Raw genomic sequence first — 18,680 nt, 5'->3', positions numbered from 1 at the left:
TTTTCATATTTAGAGTTTTGGTCAACAAATTTGGTCACAATAAAAAAGTTTATAATTTTGCAATTTTATTTTTTAAATTAAGGTATAACATACAGGAAAGTGCATAAACCTTGAATGTATGACTGGATAAAGTGGTGTGTGTGTGTGTGTGTGTGTGTGTGTACATCCCCATTTAAACACCACCTAGATCAAGATATAGAACATTTTCAATAACCTGGAAAGCTCACTGTGTCCCTTCTTAGTCAGTATCTTTCTGATAGTAACCACTACTTATTATCACCTCTAACTCCACAGATTAGTTTATTTTGAGCTTACTAAAAGCAAAACCATAGTTGTGTGTTCTCTTTCCCAGAGGCTGGCTTCTTTCGCTTACTTCTTGAGATCCATTCATATTGTTGCATGTAGCAATCGTTTTTTGTTTTGTTTTGTTGCTCCATAGTATTACAATGTACAATTATTCTGATTTATATTTATCTGTTCTACTGATGAATGGCATTTGGATCAATTTCTAGTTTGGAGTTATGAGAATAAAGCTGCTATGAAAATTTTAGTCTGTGTCTTCTGCTGGACAATTGCACTCATTTCCTTCATTCATTTATACCTAGGAGTGGAAATACTGGTGGTGGGGGAGCCCCTATGAGGGTTAAACATATGTTAAGTTTTAATAGATACAAAGTTTTCTAAAGTGACTGTACCAAGAAAAGATTAAAGATAGTCTGGAAATAAAAATAATTTGTGTGATCAGAAGAACTAAAAAAAAACTGATGTTCTCACAATGAGGAAGAATTTAATATGACCCACATTCAAATCACTTTGTAAAGCAGTAAAAATTAAAACAGGTACAAACTGAAAAAAAAATGCTGTGTTCTAAATCATATAATTGCACAGCTTCTGAAAAATATATTCTTTAAAAGCGAAGACTGGGAATAATGTCTTAATATTAGGTGATAATAAATCACTTCTTACTGATGAAAAATATTTCTAGCTTAGGTTTCATATGATATTCTAATATTTATATCATATTATACTTTACTAATCATATTACACACACTTTTGACCAATTAAATAATATGAAAACACAGAATATTGGAGGAAAGAGAAGGTATTTAAATTTATCATACATTTTGTTCTAGGTACTGTGCTAGTTGATATGTAACCCTTAAATCTCACTTTAATGAAAATTTATAAATGGCATTTAACTCCTCATTTCAGAAAGCCAAGAATATATAAGAACAATAATAAACTACCACAATTTGATAATTTTCCATATTAGGAATTTAAAGCCATCAAGTCCCAAAGGTGGACTTGTAACAACGGTGTTAATGAATTTTGCCTATTTTTTTACAATATAAATTTCTCTTACTTTTCACTGATGGCACACTGGCTATTCTTGCCTTACACAGTCAGAAAAAAAAATGGACAATGTTTTTCTACAGTATTTTTAGCTATTATTCTCTTCTTCTTACTATCAATTTCCGTACTATTTACAAATAAATAGATAAATAGGATTAGATGCTTGGTGGAAGTGAGTGGAATCCATATTTATCTATTGGGACTTTTCTTTATTTGTCTTATTTGTTTCATGAGGCAGAGGGGAAGGACATAGTTCATTGCTTTTCTCTTCGAAATGTCAAGTAATTTATCAATTACAATAGGTTCATTAAAGCCAATCAGAGGCATTTGGTCTGGAAACTCCTCTCAATGTGGTGGAGCATGCTGGTTTAAGCACATGGTGTTGAAGCATTCTGTAGAGAAGATTAAGTTCTCAAACTTGTAAATGAATCGTACATATAGTCACTTGAATTCCTCCCCTTAGCAAGTGTGTGCTGTCCTGTACACATAATTTGTGGATTGAAAGAATTTATATGTAGCCCTGAGCTTTTTTCTTGAAGGATCTAATATGAGACATTTATTATCGAATAAGAGAAACAATATATTTCCACACTGAATCCCCCTTATTTACTTGCTTATATGACCTGGCTCTGCTGCTTACTAGCTTTTGTGACCTCTACCTTAGTTTTGACATCTGTAAAGTAGGGAAAAATACAGTGTTGTGAAGTGTGTGGAGCAGGCCTTGCACTAATAAGTACTCAATAAATATTAGCGATAACAGTAAGAAGCACATTCCTATAGCTAAGCTTGCCTATAAAATTTGGTCCCTCTGCTTTTGAACACAGGGCAAGTTGGCATGGACACCAATAAATGTTAATTAATTCATAAAATCTGTTAGTAACCTATTCATGTCAACTAGTTCCAGAGACAGTGCTTAAGAACAAACTGGCAAAACTACTTACAGTCTACACTAAATATTAGGCTGTCTGGATTGATGCTCTACAATCCCAACGGTTCGAAGAAGTGGAACGCTGTAAACTAATGATATACTAGGTGGAGGAATCTGAACAAAAAAGTGTTTCTTCCCAGAAAAACAATTAAAACAGAGCTAAATTAGAGATGACAGCTCCTTAGAATAAAATCTTTACAAGCATCTTAGCATAACATGGATACTTTGGGGATAATTAATTAAGAAAAAAAGTTATTTGCATTTTATTTTTGCTTTTATTCAATTTTTCTATAGTCCCAACATAAATTCTTTATGGTAAGAATTTCTCTGGCCTTATAGGAAATCTGATGCTCTCTATAACACATATATATTTACACATAATCATATGTTAAGTTAGTGACACAAAGAGGAAGTCCTAAAGATGAGTCTATACTTACAAACATTTGTACAGGTTTGGCTGAACTGTCTGATTAATTCAATAAATATTTACTGAGTTAGGAGGGATAGAGAGATGAATATAACATCATCCCTCATATTAAGGAACACTTAGAATAATGAGAAAAAGAGACATTGGCATAGATAACATTTATTAAACATTTAAATATATGCCATGCCCATGTTGTAGGTGCTTATGTGGATTAAACATTTAATTTTCACAACATCTCCCTTGTATAACATCCAGAAAGTCAAGGAGAACAGGACTTTGTGACTTACAACTGGGAAGCAGGTGACTGTTAATTGTAATTAAATTCATCTGTATGTGACCTCAGCATGCATAGTTTCAGTAGAGAGAAGAGGACATCAGATTGAAGTACAAGAGATGAGTTTATTGTAAAGATGAAAGCAGACGAGGTTGAAGTACCCACCCGTAGGGGCCCCTGAAGTTCATGTGTTCTCTCTCAAGTGCATCTGACAGAGGGAAGCCGGGGTCCCTTGCAGAGTGATGCTTGTTGGATTAGAGTCATGAAATCCTTTTATTTAAGGACAGGCATTTTCTAAATCCTAAATGTTGCAATACTTCTAGATAATAATTCTTGGATTAATGAGTAATAATCTATCTTTCTCACTTATGACATTTAAAACCAAAGTAGAGAATAAGGCCACAGCATTACAGTTCAGTGTGTGAATGAAATCTACATAAATTATGTAAAATATTCATTTTCATTTGTTTTCCTTTTATTTTTATAATTATAAGTTGTGAAGTAATTTATTCTGCCAATAAATATTCTGTTCTGTCTTCAATAACAGAATCAGATGGATGGGCTTAAGAATTACATTAAAAATTATACCAAAGCGGTGTCAGATATAAAGTATTATTTTACATTGAAATTGCAAATGAACATTACTCCTGTGTCTTCTTTACACTATCCTTAATAACATGCATGCCCTTCTTCATTTCACTGATATTGTATGAAACATCCACCCAGATGCTTTCCTAGATTGAAGCAAGGTTGGATCAGTCAAGGAATCACAAACTAAAGTCATTTTTTTGAAATTCGAAAGATCAATAATTTATAGAATTACACATACCACCATGGAAACCGTTGCTGAAAAGAAATAGCTTGATGCCTTTTTAGTATTCATGGAGGTCACATCTCTGCATTTCTGCACCTGCCTGAATTGTCACTGGCCCCATATCATATGCTCTGCTGTGCTTTATTTTCACTTTTCATTAAACTTCCAACCTTTCATTATCATCCATTTTTAGATCCCTAGTTTCCTCTGCTACTGCTTTGTCAAATTCATCTACTTCATTAAGATTTCTTTCTCTTTTTTATGGCATTAAAAATATGTCTCATCTTTCATTTGTTAGGCAAGGTAAAACTAAAATATAAATTTTCATATTCAGTTTTAATACTTTCAATACTGGATTATTTGGCCTAAAACTTCATGATTTTTTTCAAATTAAGAGGTATATGTAGGAGGACTGTCCATCATTTACACTTTTAACCATCTACCACTGTTTAGAAGGGGAAACAAAAGAAAGATGCTGATGTAAACTAGCCTACACACACGCACAAATGTGTTTGTATTTATAGGAATAAAGGGAAACACACACAAAGAAATGACTCTGAGCTCTTAGGCAGCAGCCACACTTTGAAGATGACTAATTAGGATATCCTGATTCAGAGTGTATACCTTTTCAAAGTTTAAATTTGACTGTAATAGATAGTTTGAGTGAATTAGCCAAATTTCTAATGTATGCTAGTATACTCCATGAAGTTTTAGTTAGGAAACCTTGAACATGGAATCTATGACATATATCCAATATTATTTCATTATTATAACAACTATGTGAGTCAAATTTCACTGTCTATAACTTACCATCAGAAAGCGTAACCACAGTTATGTCATCAGTAGATACTCCTGGTCCGTAGCGATTGTAAGCTAGGAATCGAAGACTATATTCCGTGAATTTTTTCAGGCCTTCCAGCTTATAAGATAGTCCATCAACCTCTATATTCTGCAGACATAAAACACCAAAACCGTCATTCGGGAGACAAGTAAAAGCTGAAATGGCAGCCATTCTGTGCAATCAGTGAGTTGGATGTTAGACTCTTACTCACAAAACTACACTTTAGCCTTATTATGAGTTGTTATAAAACCTAAATTGTGACACACACTCCCCCACTGAAGACCAAACCACTCCGTAGACCCTAGTTAAAACAGCACCATGCTATCTTTACAGTCATTAAGTTCCAATTTGTTTAACACCACCCAATACACTGAATGGTGTGCACTACTAACGCCCACACCAAAACCCTGACAGGCAGAAAGGCAGCTTGTAAATCCACGGGAAGGGAGAGTTGCTCCTGGACCCAAAATGGAACAATTTACCAAGAAACAATAGAATTCTTCCTTCTTGTGCTGAAATATACCTGAGATTCTGGAAACTGAGGGATACTTTGCTACAATTGTTATGGATACTTTGCTACAATTGTTATCTCTCAAAATGCTGTGAGGTTAAGTTGGAATTGTTTTCAGCAGTTCACAGATGTAGAAATGAGGTAATGGAGGTGAAGGTCACTGAGCAAATCAGAACCCGTTCACTCCAGAAGATCCATTATACAGCTCTTCCCAATGATCCTCACACTCTATCTTGGGTGACACTATTTTTTAATTTATTTAAATGAATTGGTAAAATGCATTATTGAAGCACTAAAATGTGTAGGAAAAGGGTAGAATAGAAAGGTGAAAATAAGAGCTAAATAGCATGGGAGCAGTAAACAACAACAAAAAAAATGGAATGAATGATTACTTAGGAGGATCTCAATAATTCTTATGCTATAACTTGGAACTTGGAACTGTTCTGAATAGAACTAATGCAAATATTTTATTTTAATGAAAAATATCTATCATGCAGTGTATGTGGAAGCATGAAGACCACACTATAATGGGCAAATTTCACAACACATCATAAGAACTTCAATATCCCAAGGTCATTTCTGGTCTTTCCTATTTAACTACCCACTTGTCTATGTATCTTTTCCCACATGAACTTGAGAATCTGGAAGTAAACATCTCAGTAGTCATATATATGTCACAAAATAGAATAGTTGAGTTTCATGCGTCTCTCTTAAGACTCATTTACTCTTACTTTACATGGAAATCTAATTTGTCTATTTTCCAATGTCTGTGGTAACCACAGATTAGAAGCAAAATAGAAGGTAGTCTTCAGGAGTAAAGTAATTCTGAAAACAACAAGAAGTGATAGGTGATGGTCCCATGGTGGGGAGAAGACAGAAACAACATCAAACATATGAATGAAAAAAGAATGAAAAAAGCAATTTGACGGAAGTTGCTGAAAATAAGATTGATCATCCCGTAGGATAAGGACTGAAAATGCAAGTACTTTTCTAGAACCAGATGGACTCGTTCAAATGTGGTCACACTGGCCCAGACCACAATATACTCAAACAAAAAATCTGCATCCTTTGTATTGACTTCATCTCATTGCCCATTTGCCTCTCTTACCACCCGAATTCAATGAAATTGCTTAACATTTTCAATAACAGTTTCTTTAAAACTGATCAGCTATCCAATGAATGTGCTGGATACTGGTTTATATCAAGAGCCTGCAGATCTCCTGCAATTTCTCCGATAGGCGATAGGAGTGGGGCCCATTCTCTTGCCTACCTGTTCCTTCCCCGTGGACACTTCAGTGCAGAACAATCTGTAACCTTGTACTGGACCATTTGCATAGGCAGGGGGTTCCCAGGTAATAAGAACTGAGGTAGGTGAGGTAGATACGGCTTGCAGATTTTCTACTGGCCCTGGAACTTGCACTGTTTACAAGAGAAATTGGTTAGTACAAGAAGGTCCTCTTTCTCAAAACAAACAGAATTTCATCTTTTACAGTTCAAGGAAATTATAGCACCATGTACTATTTTTAGAACCATATGGAATAAGAATATAAAAACATAGGATATAAACAGAAAGTTATGAAATTTTAGAATCATTTCATTTTAAAATTCAGAAGAGGACTTATATTAATCTAAATTACTTATTTCATTTTACGGTTGAGGAAACTGGTCAAGGAGTATAAGTGACTAGGGTAATGGCTGAATAAGAGTGGGATTCTTAATCTAAATTCTTAGTACGGAGAATTTTCCACTTTGCAAGTAGGCCTTTGCCTGTGTATTGCTAACTGCAGAAGGAAAAGAGAAAATGCAATTAGAATACTTGTACATCATGATCCTACTTATAATTCAAATAGGCAGCACAGTTATGGATAATTTACCACATTGCCCTTATTTAAGTCATCATTTTAAAATCTTGCCCAAATCTGGGTCCTTTAAATTAATTTCAGGATTTAACCTTCAATTTTACTTTCTAGTATTCTATCTTCTCTCATAACTATTACTTCACTTAATCAAGGATAAGAAGCTTGTTCATTAAAGAAATTAGATAAACACAGGTCTGCAATCACTTAACCAAAACAGTTCTGTCCAGATGTGTTTCTATATCCAAAAATTTTCAGGTTTTAGAAATGTAACATGGTGCATACACAGTGTTTTATGTAACACCCCGAGTGGGGCTGTGGTAGCACCCTGTTATTAAACCATATATTTGCAGCAAATGTATGACATTCACACCAAACAGGATTATTAAAGACTATATATAGCCTAACATAAGGTCAAGTCAGTTTAGGGTGTGAAATGAGTTAAGAAAATCCTTCTGATTTTAGATTTGCAAATTCTGAATATGTGCAGAATTCTTTATTTGTGCCTATGGACCTGAAATTAAATATACGGTTTGTAAATGGTAAATTCAATAATCACATTAGTTACTATAATCTGAAATAAATAAATAGTCTCATCATTGCAAGCATAACAACAACTTTAACTTAAACATGCTGTGTACTTCCCCCAGCCTTAGATACCACCTAGCTTTGGACAGATAGATATACATTTTTGGCCTCTAATTCAACTCTTGTGAGTTTGAACTTCCATAGCGAAATAGCATATGAAAACTCAGATGACATGACATCTGATGATATACTTCTTAGATCGGAATGGAACCTGTGTCTCTGGATCATTTTCAGAATTTGTTCCATGGAACCCAGCTCCTTAAGGCATTACCGCTCACACATTTTTTGGGGAAAAAAATACTCATGTCAGAAACATATTTTATGTTGAGACAGGCTGGGACCTGGGCCGGGACCCATTGCTGCAGTGCACCTGGACAAACCTCTCCCCAAGCAACAGAATACAAAGAAACTATAAGGGACTAAAAATAACTGTGCATGTGCAGTTGGGGCAAATTATGGACAAGGAGATACAAAAAGACCAAAAAAATTCCCAACTGCCACTTCTGAAGAGCTGGGAGCAAAGACAGGGTGTTGGGAGCAAAAGTAGGGTACTGCGCATGCCCCCTGCACTCAACACCACCAAATGGATGGGAAGACCACCTAAGACACCCCTCTGGCCGAATCCTTGGACACACCCCTTCCCTCACCCCACAGAAGGAACAAGTTCGCCCTTCCTCAGGGAGCGAGCAAGGGAACCTGTTACTTGTTTTCGCTCCTCCCTGCTGCAGCATGGGCCCCAATAAAGCCTTGCTTGATTGGGGAAGGCCAAGAACCCTGGTCGGTATCAATGTCACCTTCACCTATTTTCCTACCAGTCCCCAAATCTGGAGAATCGTTATTATTGACAATTGCATTCTTTTCATCTTAACAACTGATTATTAATAATTTCTTAAAAACTTATTTGGAAGACATTTTATACCTATAGAAAATGTTAAGAATGAGAAGAGTACATAGAACACCCTTGTTCCCTTTATCAAGATTTACCCGTTACTAACACTTTGTTCTATAAACTTTATCATTCTCTCTCTCAATTATCTATCTATCTATCTATTGAGATTTAGTTGCACCGATCGGGCTCTCTACCCCTAAATTCTTTAATGCATATTTCCTAAGAATTAACGTGTGTACGAATGATATAGTTGTCAACTTCAGTGCATTTCATAGTAATACAATATCACTAATCGTCATCTGTGTCAACTGACTCAATAGTGTCATTTATGTAGCATTTTCATCTCTAATTGAGGATCCAGTTTATGGTTAAGTTTGAATTTCTTTACCATATCTCTTTAGTCTGCTTTATAGTGAAACAGTTCAAAAGCCTTTCTTTATTTTTTAGGACATATATATATATACATATATATATATATATATGTATTTAAATTTTTATTGGAGTATAGTTGATTTACAATGTTGTGTTAGTTTCAGGTGTACAGCAAAGTGAATCAGTTATACATATATCCACTCCTTTATTTTTTAAGATTCTTTTCCCATATAGGCCATTACAGAGTACTAAGTAGAGTTCCCTGTGCTACACAGTGGGTTTTTATTAGTCAACTATTTTATACATAGTAGTGTGTATATGTCAGTCCCAATCTCCCAATTTATCCCCCCTTCTCCCCAATACCCTGGTAACTGTAAGTTTGTTTTCTACATCCGTGACTCTACTTCTGTTTTGTAAATAAATCCACTCCTGGTAACTGTAAGTTTGTTTTCTACATCCGTGACTCTACTTCTGTTTTGTAAATAAATTCACTTTTACCCTTTATTTTTAGATTCCACATATAAGTGATATCACGTGATATTCATCTTTCTGTATCTGACTTATTTCACTCAGTATGACAATCTCTAGGTCCATCCATGTAGCTGCAAATGGCATTATTTTCTTTTTTATTGCTGAGTAATATTCCATTGTATATATGTGCCACATCTTCTCTAACCATTCCTCTGCTGGTGGACATTTAGGTTGCTTCCATGTCCTGGCTATTGCAAATAGTGCTGCAATGAACATTGGGGTGTACGTATCTTTTTGAATTATGGTTTTCTCTGGGTATATGTCCAGGAGTGGGATTGCTGGGTTCTATTTTAATTAATAGAATGTTCTTCATTTTGGGTTTGTCTTTGTTTCTTCATACTGAATTTAGGTTATACATTCCAGGCTGAAACAAAATGCAAGCGATGTCAGTCCTTCTCAAGGCATCACATCCAGAGGCATGAGATCTCTGTACCATCATTTATGTTAATTTTGAATAGCAGGTCAAGGTACCATCAGATTTCTCCACTGGAGAGTTAAGTGGTCCCCTGCATCCCCCCAGACCCCAGCCCTCTGCTCCATTGCTTACAACTAATAAACAATGTGTGTGGAGATACTACATTGGGAGTATGCTTTTTATCAATGCCTCTAAGTTCTTTGGGTGAACAAGAAACACATGAATGTGTATACACAGGTACACAGAAAAATATTTAGGTGGATACATATACTCAAATACACAGATCCATATGCTATTTTTCATGACTCTATAGATTCCTCCCATTCCAGTCCATGGATGGGGTCATTCTTGCCCTCCTCATTCTTCTTTTACATGTCCTTTCTTCCAAAGGGAGAACTCTGAGTCCCAAACACTTGTATTTTGATAGACATTTCATGAGAGTATCCCCACCTCAGTACTCTTCCATGAAGCAGTAATTTTTCTATGGGAAATCCCTTATTTCACACACAAAGGAGACTTTAGTAGACATTGTTGAACGGTGGCAAGTCTTGCCTGTGTCAAAGTTTATAGTGATGCAGTTAGAATTGTATTATAATGAAGCAGAAATTTTCTTCCATGGGGAAAAAAAGCAAACTCAAAATTTGCCTGCTGATAACTCTTCAACCAGATTTTCAAAGTACAATATTTTAAATAACATTAGTAAAAACACCAATGACTTGCATACTTCTTTGATTACTTATACACTCACAAAGACAATGCAAACATTTCAAGAAGGGACATTTCTGATTCGGAATCTACTGTTCTTCTACGGAAGGGAGATAGAGAAAGGAGCAGAAACAGCAGCAAGACTGAGTGAACCGCTTAAGATATATGTTGAATGTGAGGTAACCAGGATTTTGAAAGTTCACATAGAGCACATTTGTGCAGTCCATTCATGTGTAAAGTATTAACTGAATGTGACTGAATGTGTCCTTTCTGGCTCTCCCATGGCTAAAGTGAATGGGGCATTGCTTACTAAGAACAGGGCTTATTCTGAGAGAAAAGATTCAGATTTTAAAATGGCCAAACTCCAAAGCCATCACTCCCACTGTGAGATGTAACACATTCGAGAAAGGTTTCCAGGACATGTCTGGGAGAAAGGAAGGGGAGGCAATGCTTGGGGAGTTTCTGCTTATCTGTTCTACTGGAGCACAATGGGGTGATGTGAAACAATTTTAAATGTTTTCAATATTTGAGGAACAAAGAAGAAAATGAGTTTGCACTTCACCTGGACCACCACATGCAGAGTCAGTGGCAACTTTGCTAAGGAGGCAGGGGTGTGAAGAGTGCCCATGTCACTCAGAGTTTCCTGAGGCTCCGGGTGTGGCTGGGAGGGAATCTAGAAATGACCCATACACCCAGAGTGAGCCACCTGAGAATCTGGAAGGACAAGCTGAAAGGGCCACTTAGCATGGTAGGGGCACATGGCGGGCAGGGGGAGGTGGGAGGATGCAAAGCCTGTCTATGACTTTTTGAGTGCGTGGGGATCAATCACTTCCATCAGGCATTGTGGAGAAGAAACTACAGGGATGCTGCAGCTCAAGACAACACCCCAACAATAACAAACATTAGACCATACTCCTCCCCTGATGATTCCAGCCACGGCTGCTTAGTGTCCTGGCTGTTAGGAGAATGGTCCAAACCCTTCCCTGAGTTTCCCAAACAGTAAGAACAGCTGTCTTCTCCAGAGGTATGCACAAGGCTAGGTATAGAGAAAGTAATCGATAAATGTGTGTCAAGTGAAGGGCTTTATATGCAGTTACCAAATGTTACGGTAAATCACAAGCCGAAATACATAGTCTAACTCATTTGGTTTTGTTGGTTCAGCTTTGTCACTATGAGTGATCAGAAAATTGTATTTTCCTAACACACCTGATGAGAACTAAAATTGCTATATATGTCTGTGTTTCTTGTATGCATGAGAGTCTGTGTACACTTTGCCCACAGTATAATTTCTTTAAATGTACATGTGGCGTAGTTACCAGTGGGACAATGCCAGGCAGTAAGTACCATAATTTGGATTCAGGACATACTGGTAGTGTCAATCCCAATCATCTGTTCACCAGCTGAATTATTCTCCCTTCCTAATGGTCACTGGACACCAGCAGGGAAAAAAAGTGTACTTGGGAATCCAGAACAATTTCAAACAGAGATAATAGATACCGGAAGTAAAAAGGAACATTCAGAGCATTTAGTTTAAGCATTCACAGACAACAGTATGCGTTTTCATAGATTACATTTGACTTGTTAGTGTAAAGTTTCCAATTGTCTTTTTCTGAAAAAGGATTGTATTTTAGAATAAGATCATTTCCTACTTTATGTTTTAAAATATAATTTATTTCATGATCTGACTGAATTGGTAGAGTTTCTTTAATATCCTCATACATGAAGATAAAAATACTATAATCCTATGTTATCATGAATTACATGAAATTAATCTAATCTAATCCAATCCAATATAATCTAATCTATTCAAATGTAAGCAACTCATAAATCAATGCCAGCCTAACCAAGTACCTTTTTATTTTTTTATTATGTATAAAGTATTGATTAGAATTGTGAACTGTCTAAACCTAAGTAAAAATGAATTATTCTTCCACATAAACCAAAGACTCTTTAGAAACTGAATAATTTAATTTTACAGAGAAATGTCAGTTAAGTGATATATGAGCATTAATTTTTATTTTTATTTTTTTATACAGCAGGTTCTCAATAGTTATCTATTTTATACACATCAGTGTATACATGTCAATCCCAATCTCCCAATTCATCAAACCACCACCCCACCCCCCACCACTTTCCCTCCTTGGCGTCCATTCACTTGTTCTCTACATCTGTGTCTTAATTTCTATGCTGCAAACCTGTTCATCTGTACCATTTTTCTAGGTACCATATACATGCGTTAATATACGATATTTGTTTCTCTCTTTCTGACTTACTTCACTCTGTATGACAGTCTGTAGATCAATCCATGTCTCTACAAATGACCCAATTTCATTCCTTTTTATGGCTGAGTAATATTCCATTGTATATATATACCACATCTTCTTTATCCATTCATCTGTCGATGGGCATTTAGGTTTCTTCCATGAGCTGGCTATTGTAAATAATGCTGCAATGAACATTGGGATTCATGTCTCTTTTTTTTTTTTTTTTTTTTAATTTTATTTATTTATTTATTTTTGGCTGTGTTGGGTCTTCGTTTCTATGTAAGGGCTTTCTCTAGTTGTGGTGAGCAGGGCCCACTCTTCATCGCGGTGCGCTGTCCTCTCACTGTTGAGAAATGTCTATTTAGGTCTTCTGCCCGTTTTTAGATTGGGTTATTTGGTTTTTTTTGATATTGAGCTGCATGAGCTGCTTTTATATTTTGGAGATTAATCCTTTGTCAGTTGCTTCATTTGCAAATATTTTCTCCCATTCTGAGGGTTGTCTTTTCATCTTGTTTATGGTTTCCTTTGCTGTGCAAAAGCTTTTAAGTTTTATTAGGTCCCATTTGTTTATTTTTATTTCCATTTCATATATACATATATATTTATATACATAAATACAGATACAGATATACAGTCATATATATATATATATACACACACACACACAGATATATACAGAGAGAGATAGATATAGGTATATACAGTATATGTATAGATATACATACCCGCAGGTTCTGCATGTCTGGATTCAACCAACCTCAGTTCAGTTCAAAAATACAAAAAAAACAAAAAATTCCAGAATGTTCCAAAAACCAAAACTTGAATTTGCTGTACTGTGGCAACTATTTACATAGCATTTACATTTTACTTACAACTATTCACATAGCATTTAGATTGTATTAGGTGTTATAAGTAATCTAGAGATATTAATAATTAATCAAGATTAAATATACTGGAGGATATGTGTAGGTTATATGCAAATACAAATACTACCTCATTTTATGTAGGATACTTAAGCATCTTCAGATTTTGGTATCAACGGGGGAGCCCTGAAATCAATGCCAATGAAGATACTGAGGGACAACTGTACAGACATATGGGCATACCTTGGAGACACTGTATATTAGGTTCCAGACCACCTCAATAAAGCAATTATCACAATAAAGGAAACCAAAATTTTTCGTTTCCCAGTGCCTATAAAAAGTCATGTTTACACTGTACTGTATTCTGTTAAGTGTGCCTTACGTCTAAAAAAAATGTACATAATTTAAAAATACTTCATTGCTAAAATATGTTAACTATCATCTGAAACCTCAGTGAGCCATAATCCTTTTGCAGGGGGAGGGTCTTGCCTTGATGTTGGTGGCGGCTGACTGATCAGGGTGGTGGTGCTGAAGCCTGGGGCAGCTGTGGCATTTTCTTAAAATAAGACAACAATGAAGTTTGCCACATCGATTGACTCTTCCTTTCACTTGAACACTCAGAGGTCATTCTAAGGTTATTAATTGACCTAATTTCACTATTGTTGTGCCTGAAGGAATAAGGAGGCCTGAGGAGAGAGGGAGAGGGGAGTGGCCTGTCAGTGGAGCAGTCAGAACACATCCAACATTTATCAGTTAAGTTCACCTTCTTTATATGGGTGCAGTTTGTGGAACTCCAAAAGACTTACACGAGCAACATCAAAGATTATTGACCACAGATCACCATGACAAATAGAATCATCATGAAAAATTCTGAAATATTGCAAGAATTACCAAAATGTGTCATAGAGACAGGGAAGTGAGCAAATGCCATTGGAAAACTGGTGCCAAGAGACTTGTTCAAGACAGGGTTGCCACAGATCTTCAATTTGTAAAAAATGTAGTGTCTGCAAAGTGCAATAAAGCAAAGCACAATAAAATGAGGTCTGCCTGTATATAGATAGAGAGATAGAGAGATAGAGAGAAAGAGTTAATCGTCCAGACCAAAATACCACCTGCACGTGTGACATTCTTTTTCACAGCATTCCTGGATAGTGCCAAGACTCTGTGTTTCACTTTGAAACTGAGTTCCCCTAAAACTGAGTTCCTCTGCCAAGTTTATGATTAACTCCTCTATCCAAAACTTTACTCCCTTTCTTTTCCTAAACCTGTTCCCCTCAAGACTGAGCACTATCAAAGAAAAGGGGGATTGAAACCATATACAAGCCCCTGTGTCCTTGTCCTTTGAAGTAAAAGGCTTCTGCTTTAGTCTCCCAAGCCTCCCTTGAGTCTCAAAAGGCTGGCTCAAGAGTTAATAATTAGCAGCCAAAAATAAATAAAATAAAATAAATTAATTAAAAATAATAAAAAGAGTTAATGATTAGGAAATGTGAAGACGTAGAAACAAAGAATAGCTGTTGGGCCAGGAAACTGGTAACAATTTAGGCTATAAATCTGCCACAGAGCAGAATCACCCAACTCCCAGTTCCCTGAAAGATACAGATGAAGGCCTGACATACATTCCTAAGTTGTTTTTACAGGAAGCACACCCCCACCACATGAAAACTGCTGACCGCAAGCACGCAGACCCTGGACCGGTTGAAAAGAAGAAGTTTGATGATGCAAAACTTCACCTTGAAGCCAACCAATTTGAGAATTCTGCATGAGCTATCAGACACCCTGTGGCCCCCTCCCTCACTTTGCCTTTAAAACCTCTTCCCTGAAAGCCATTGAGGAGTTTGGGACTTTTGAACATGAGCTGCCCATTCTCCTTGCTTGGTGCCCTGCAATAAATGCTGTACTTTCCTTCACTATAACCCAGTGTCAACAGATTGGCTTTACCGTGCAGGTGAGAACAGAGGCAAGTTTGGTTAGGTAACAACGTAAGCTATTACATGTTTTCTCTTCTGCACAACAGTACGATAAATTCAAATTCCTGAATTCCCTAATATTTTCCTTTTAAATTATAGCTCTAACATCGGCCTGTGGATAATATATTGTGTTTTATGTTGATTGTGGAAATATGCATATGTGCTTGTGTGTGTGTATATCTGTATATACACACACAAGTACATATACATATATTGACATATATATGTACTTGTGTATTTATTCAGACCTATGTCTATAAACTATATTTATACATAACTTACACACTTTTAAATAAGTGATTCATTATATGCACATTAGAGAGAAAGAAAAAGAGGAAAACGGAAGACTCAAAGATGTTCAACAATAGGAATCAGATGTGAAATCAATACAGTTAACAGCGTCAGCCTTCCACTTCATTACATTTTAGCATGTCAGTCAAGAGCCTTAATGGGTTTAACCACTCATCATTTCCAAGATGTCTTTAATAATCCCCACTGATCCCCACAGTTGGACAATAATTTTGTGGCAAACTGCATCTAATTTCTCTCCATCTCTATTCCAGTTACCTCTTTCTTCAAAGAATGGAAAGATTTCAGAATAGATGCATAATCTATTCAAGTAACTCATCAATCAATGTCAACCTAACCAACTACCTTTTTAAATTTCAATATTGCATTACAGTAGAAATTCATTATAACACCTGTACCTAAGAACAAATTAAATACCTATGCTAGAGTAAATGAGTTGTATTACATGTCACTATTTGTACTAGGAACAGGAATTTCTGACTATATATAAGTTTATAGTGTAACAGGGTACTTTATAATGAGTTCTTATTGCATATTAACCTAAAGATAGCATATAAAGTTGGCTGAATCTTTAATAAGGCATGATTTATCACATATAATCATACTGATGACAGGATGTATGTCTGTGTTCTATATATGTATGAGTAGGTAAGTGGGGTAGGGGGAAGAATATTACAGTTTAATGAGCTACTTGATTAATTAAGAAAAGAGTCAGAAGGTATGATTTCTTGTCCCTACTCATGATAGAGACCAGTCATTGGCATCAAAGACCAAGGTGTCCATGGACCCCCTGAAATTGTCTGCATACTTTCAAAAATGTAATATGTACATTATGTGAGTTGTAGGGTACAAAGTTTCCATCATTAAGGTCTACAGTTTCCTAAGTGTAGCTCCCAGTGGATTAGATAATATCTCTGATTTCTTTTGACTCTGAAAATCAGTGACTCTATCATCAAATCATTTGTAGTGCTTATTAATTACTTTATAATGGGAAATATGGCAATAATTTCACTTTAAAATCGATATCTTCAACTTTTAATAAAATGCTATACTGTCTCATAAGCTGAAACATTTGTGAAATAGACGGTTCTATGTCATTTTGCAAATCATGGGTAAATCAAATGCATTTGAATTCATCTGGTTTAATTCATCAAATATTTTAGATTTTCCAAATGTTAGGGCTTCTGATGATCAAAAAATCAAACAGCATATACAAATTAATACCCTATTTTATTTTCCTTTCCTTTCTCTTGCTCTGTGTCTATTCTAATATCTATCTGTCTACCTTCCTGACTTCTCTGTACTGTAATTTGATATTTGTACTGAGCACGCTAAATTCCAAATTATGATTTATCAAATATATGCTTCTAAAAATGGGAGTTTAAATAACGTCTTCCAAATAAGAATGTGAATATAAGGTTTTCATAGAAAAAACTTTAGAAGGATCAAGACATGTCTCTGTCATCACAATACTGAATGAGGCTGATATCTTTTCACCATTATACTGATGTTTCGCAGCTGGTAGTCCGAAATGAAGACAAATGTTAGTGTCAGAGAATACCTAGTTGAACGTTTGAATATTTAAAGTCTTTTCAAAATGATTGCTTAGTACAGTGTTCCTAAATCATTAATTTAACAGCCACCAAATACTTTTTTTTTTTAAGAATTAAAGTAACTGTGCACTAAAAAAAAAAAAAAAATCACATGTGTTGTCATTCAAATAATGACCTATAGTTCACATGTCTTCAATTCAGGCCAGAATTCTGAGGGTGAGTCTACCTTCTTATTCATGTGCTAATACAAAAATGATTCCTAAGTCCATTTTTAAAAATGGATAGCAAGGGATCTAAATAATTATCTGTGGTGATCCAAATGGATTTAGGCCACAAAGCTCTCTTATTTAAGCAGCAGCTTCCATTTCCAATGATATCCTCACTGAATGTGTTTCAAATGCAAACCATTTCTGAAACTATTTGCATTTATTGATAATAAAGTGCATGCTTTGATTGCCTCTTTGATTTTTTTTTCTCCTGTAGTTAACAGCTTTAATGATATTTCTATGAAATCTGTTTCTATTCTGCAGGGGGAATGCAACATCAAAAAGCCTGCAGGCAATGCAATTATTAACATAATAAAACCCTTCTTGACTGAACTATGCACAGTTAGGAGATATGACAGTAGTTTGGCAAGGAAGAAGCACAAACTGTGGGGTAGGTTTCTATTACAAAACCACAGGAGTCTGACAAGATTTGGTTGGAGGAAGCAGTTATTACCTGAACATTTTATTGAATATTTTTGGCTTGAATAGGTGCTATCTGCTAACTCACAATATACTCAACTGTGTCATTATGTGTGCGTATATGTCTGCATCTGTGTGTCTGTAGACATACATATATTGATGTATCTATATATATACACACATATATATAAAATATGTGTGATTTATGACTTACATATTACTTATATATATAAACATGTATAAATGTTGATATATTAAATAATGGATATTTTTTGACAGCATAGGAGGAAAAACTTTAATGATTCTCTCTGAAGGAAAAAAAAAATCTTAAAAGTAGTCTTCTTGTGATTTGTCCTAGAACCGGAAGTAGTTTTATAATAAAAGTGATTACAGGGATAGACCTCAATGTAAGGTCTTTTCAGTGGAGTAACAGATTTTTCACTAACACCACCAAGCAATAATAACCTTGGTGAACTACATAGCTTATGCTGAGTTTCACTTTAGAACACAAACAATGCCTAGAAAAGTAAAATG

The 18,680-nt window shown here is 35.5% G+C and overlaps 1 protein-coding gene across 1 annotated transcript in view; it reads right to left on the bottom strand.

Moving 5' to 3' along the window:
* Positions 1-18,680, bottom strand: part of DCC (DCC netrin 1 receptor) — a 782,001-nt gene that overhangs the window by 312,668 nt on the left and 450,653 nt on the right. Inside the window, exons 12-13 of the mRNA XM_024756807.1 lie at positions 6,419-6,567; positions 4,607-4,745 (exon numbers count right to left, since the gene is read on the bottom strand). Of these exons, the coding sequence (XP_024612575.1) occupies positions 4,607-4,745; positions 6,419-6,567 (288 nt within the window). The remainder of the gene's footprint in view (positions 1-4,606; positions 4,746-6,418; positions 6,568-18,680) is intronic.

Source organism: Neophocaena asiaeorientalis, unplaced genomic scaffold (genome assembly GCF_003031525.2).
Source record: "Neophocaena asiaeorientalis asiaeorientalis breed wild unplaced genomic scaffold, Neophocaena_asiaeorientalis_V1.1 scaffold133, whole genome shotgun sequence".
In the NCBI taxonomy this organism is placed as follows: domain Eukaryota; kingdom Metazoa; phylum Chordata; class Mammalia; order Artiodactyla; family Phocoenidae; genus Neophocaena; species Neophocaena asiaeorientalis.
This window is presented reverse-complemented; position numbering and strand designations above follow the sequence as displayed.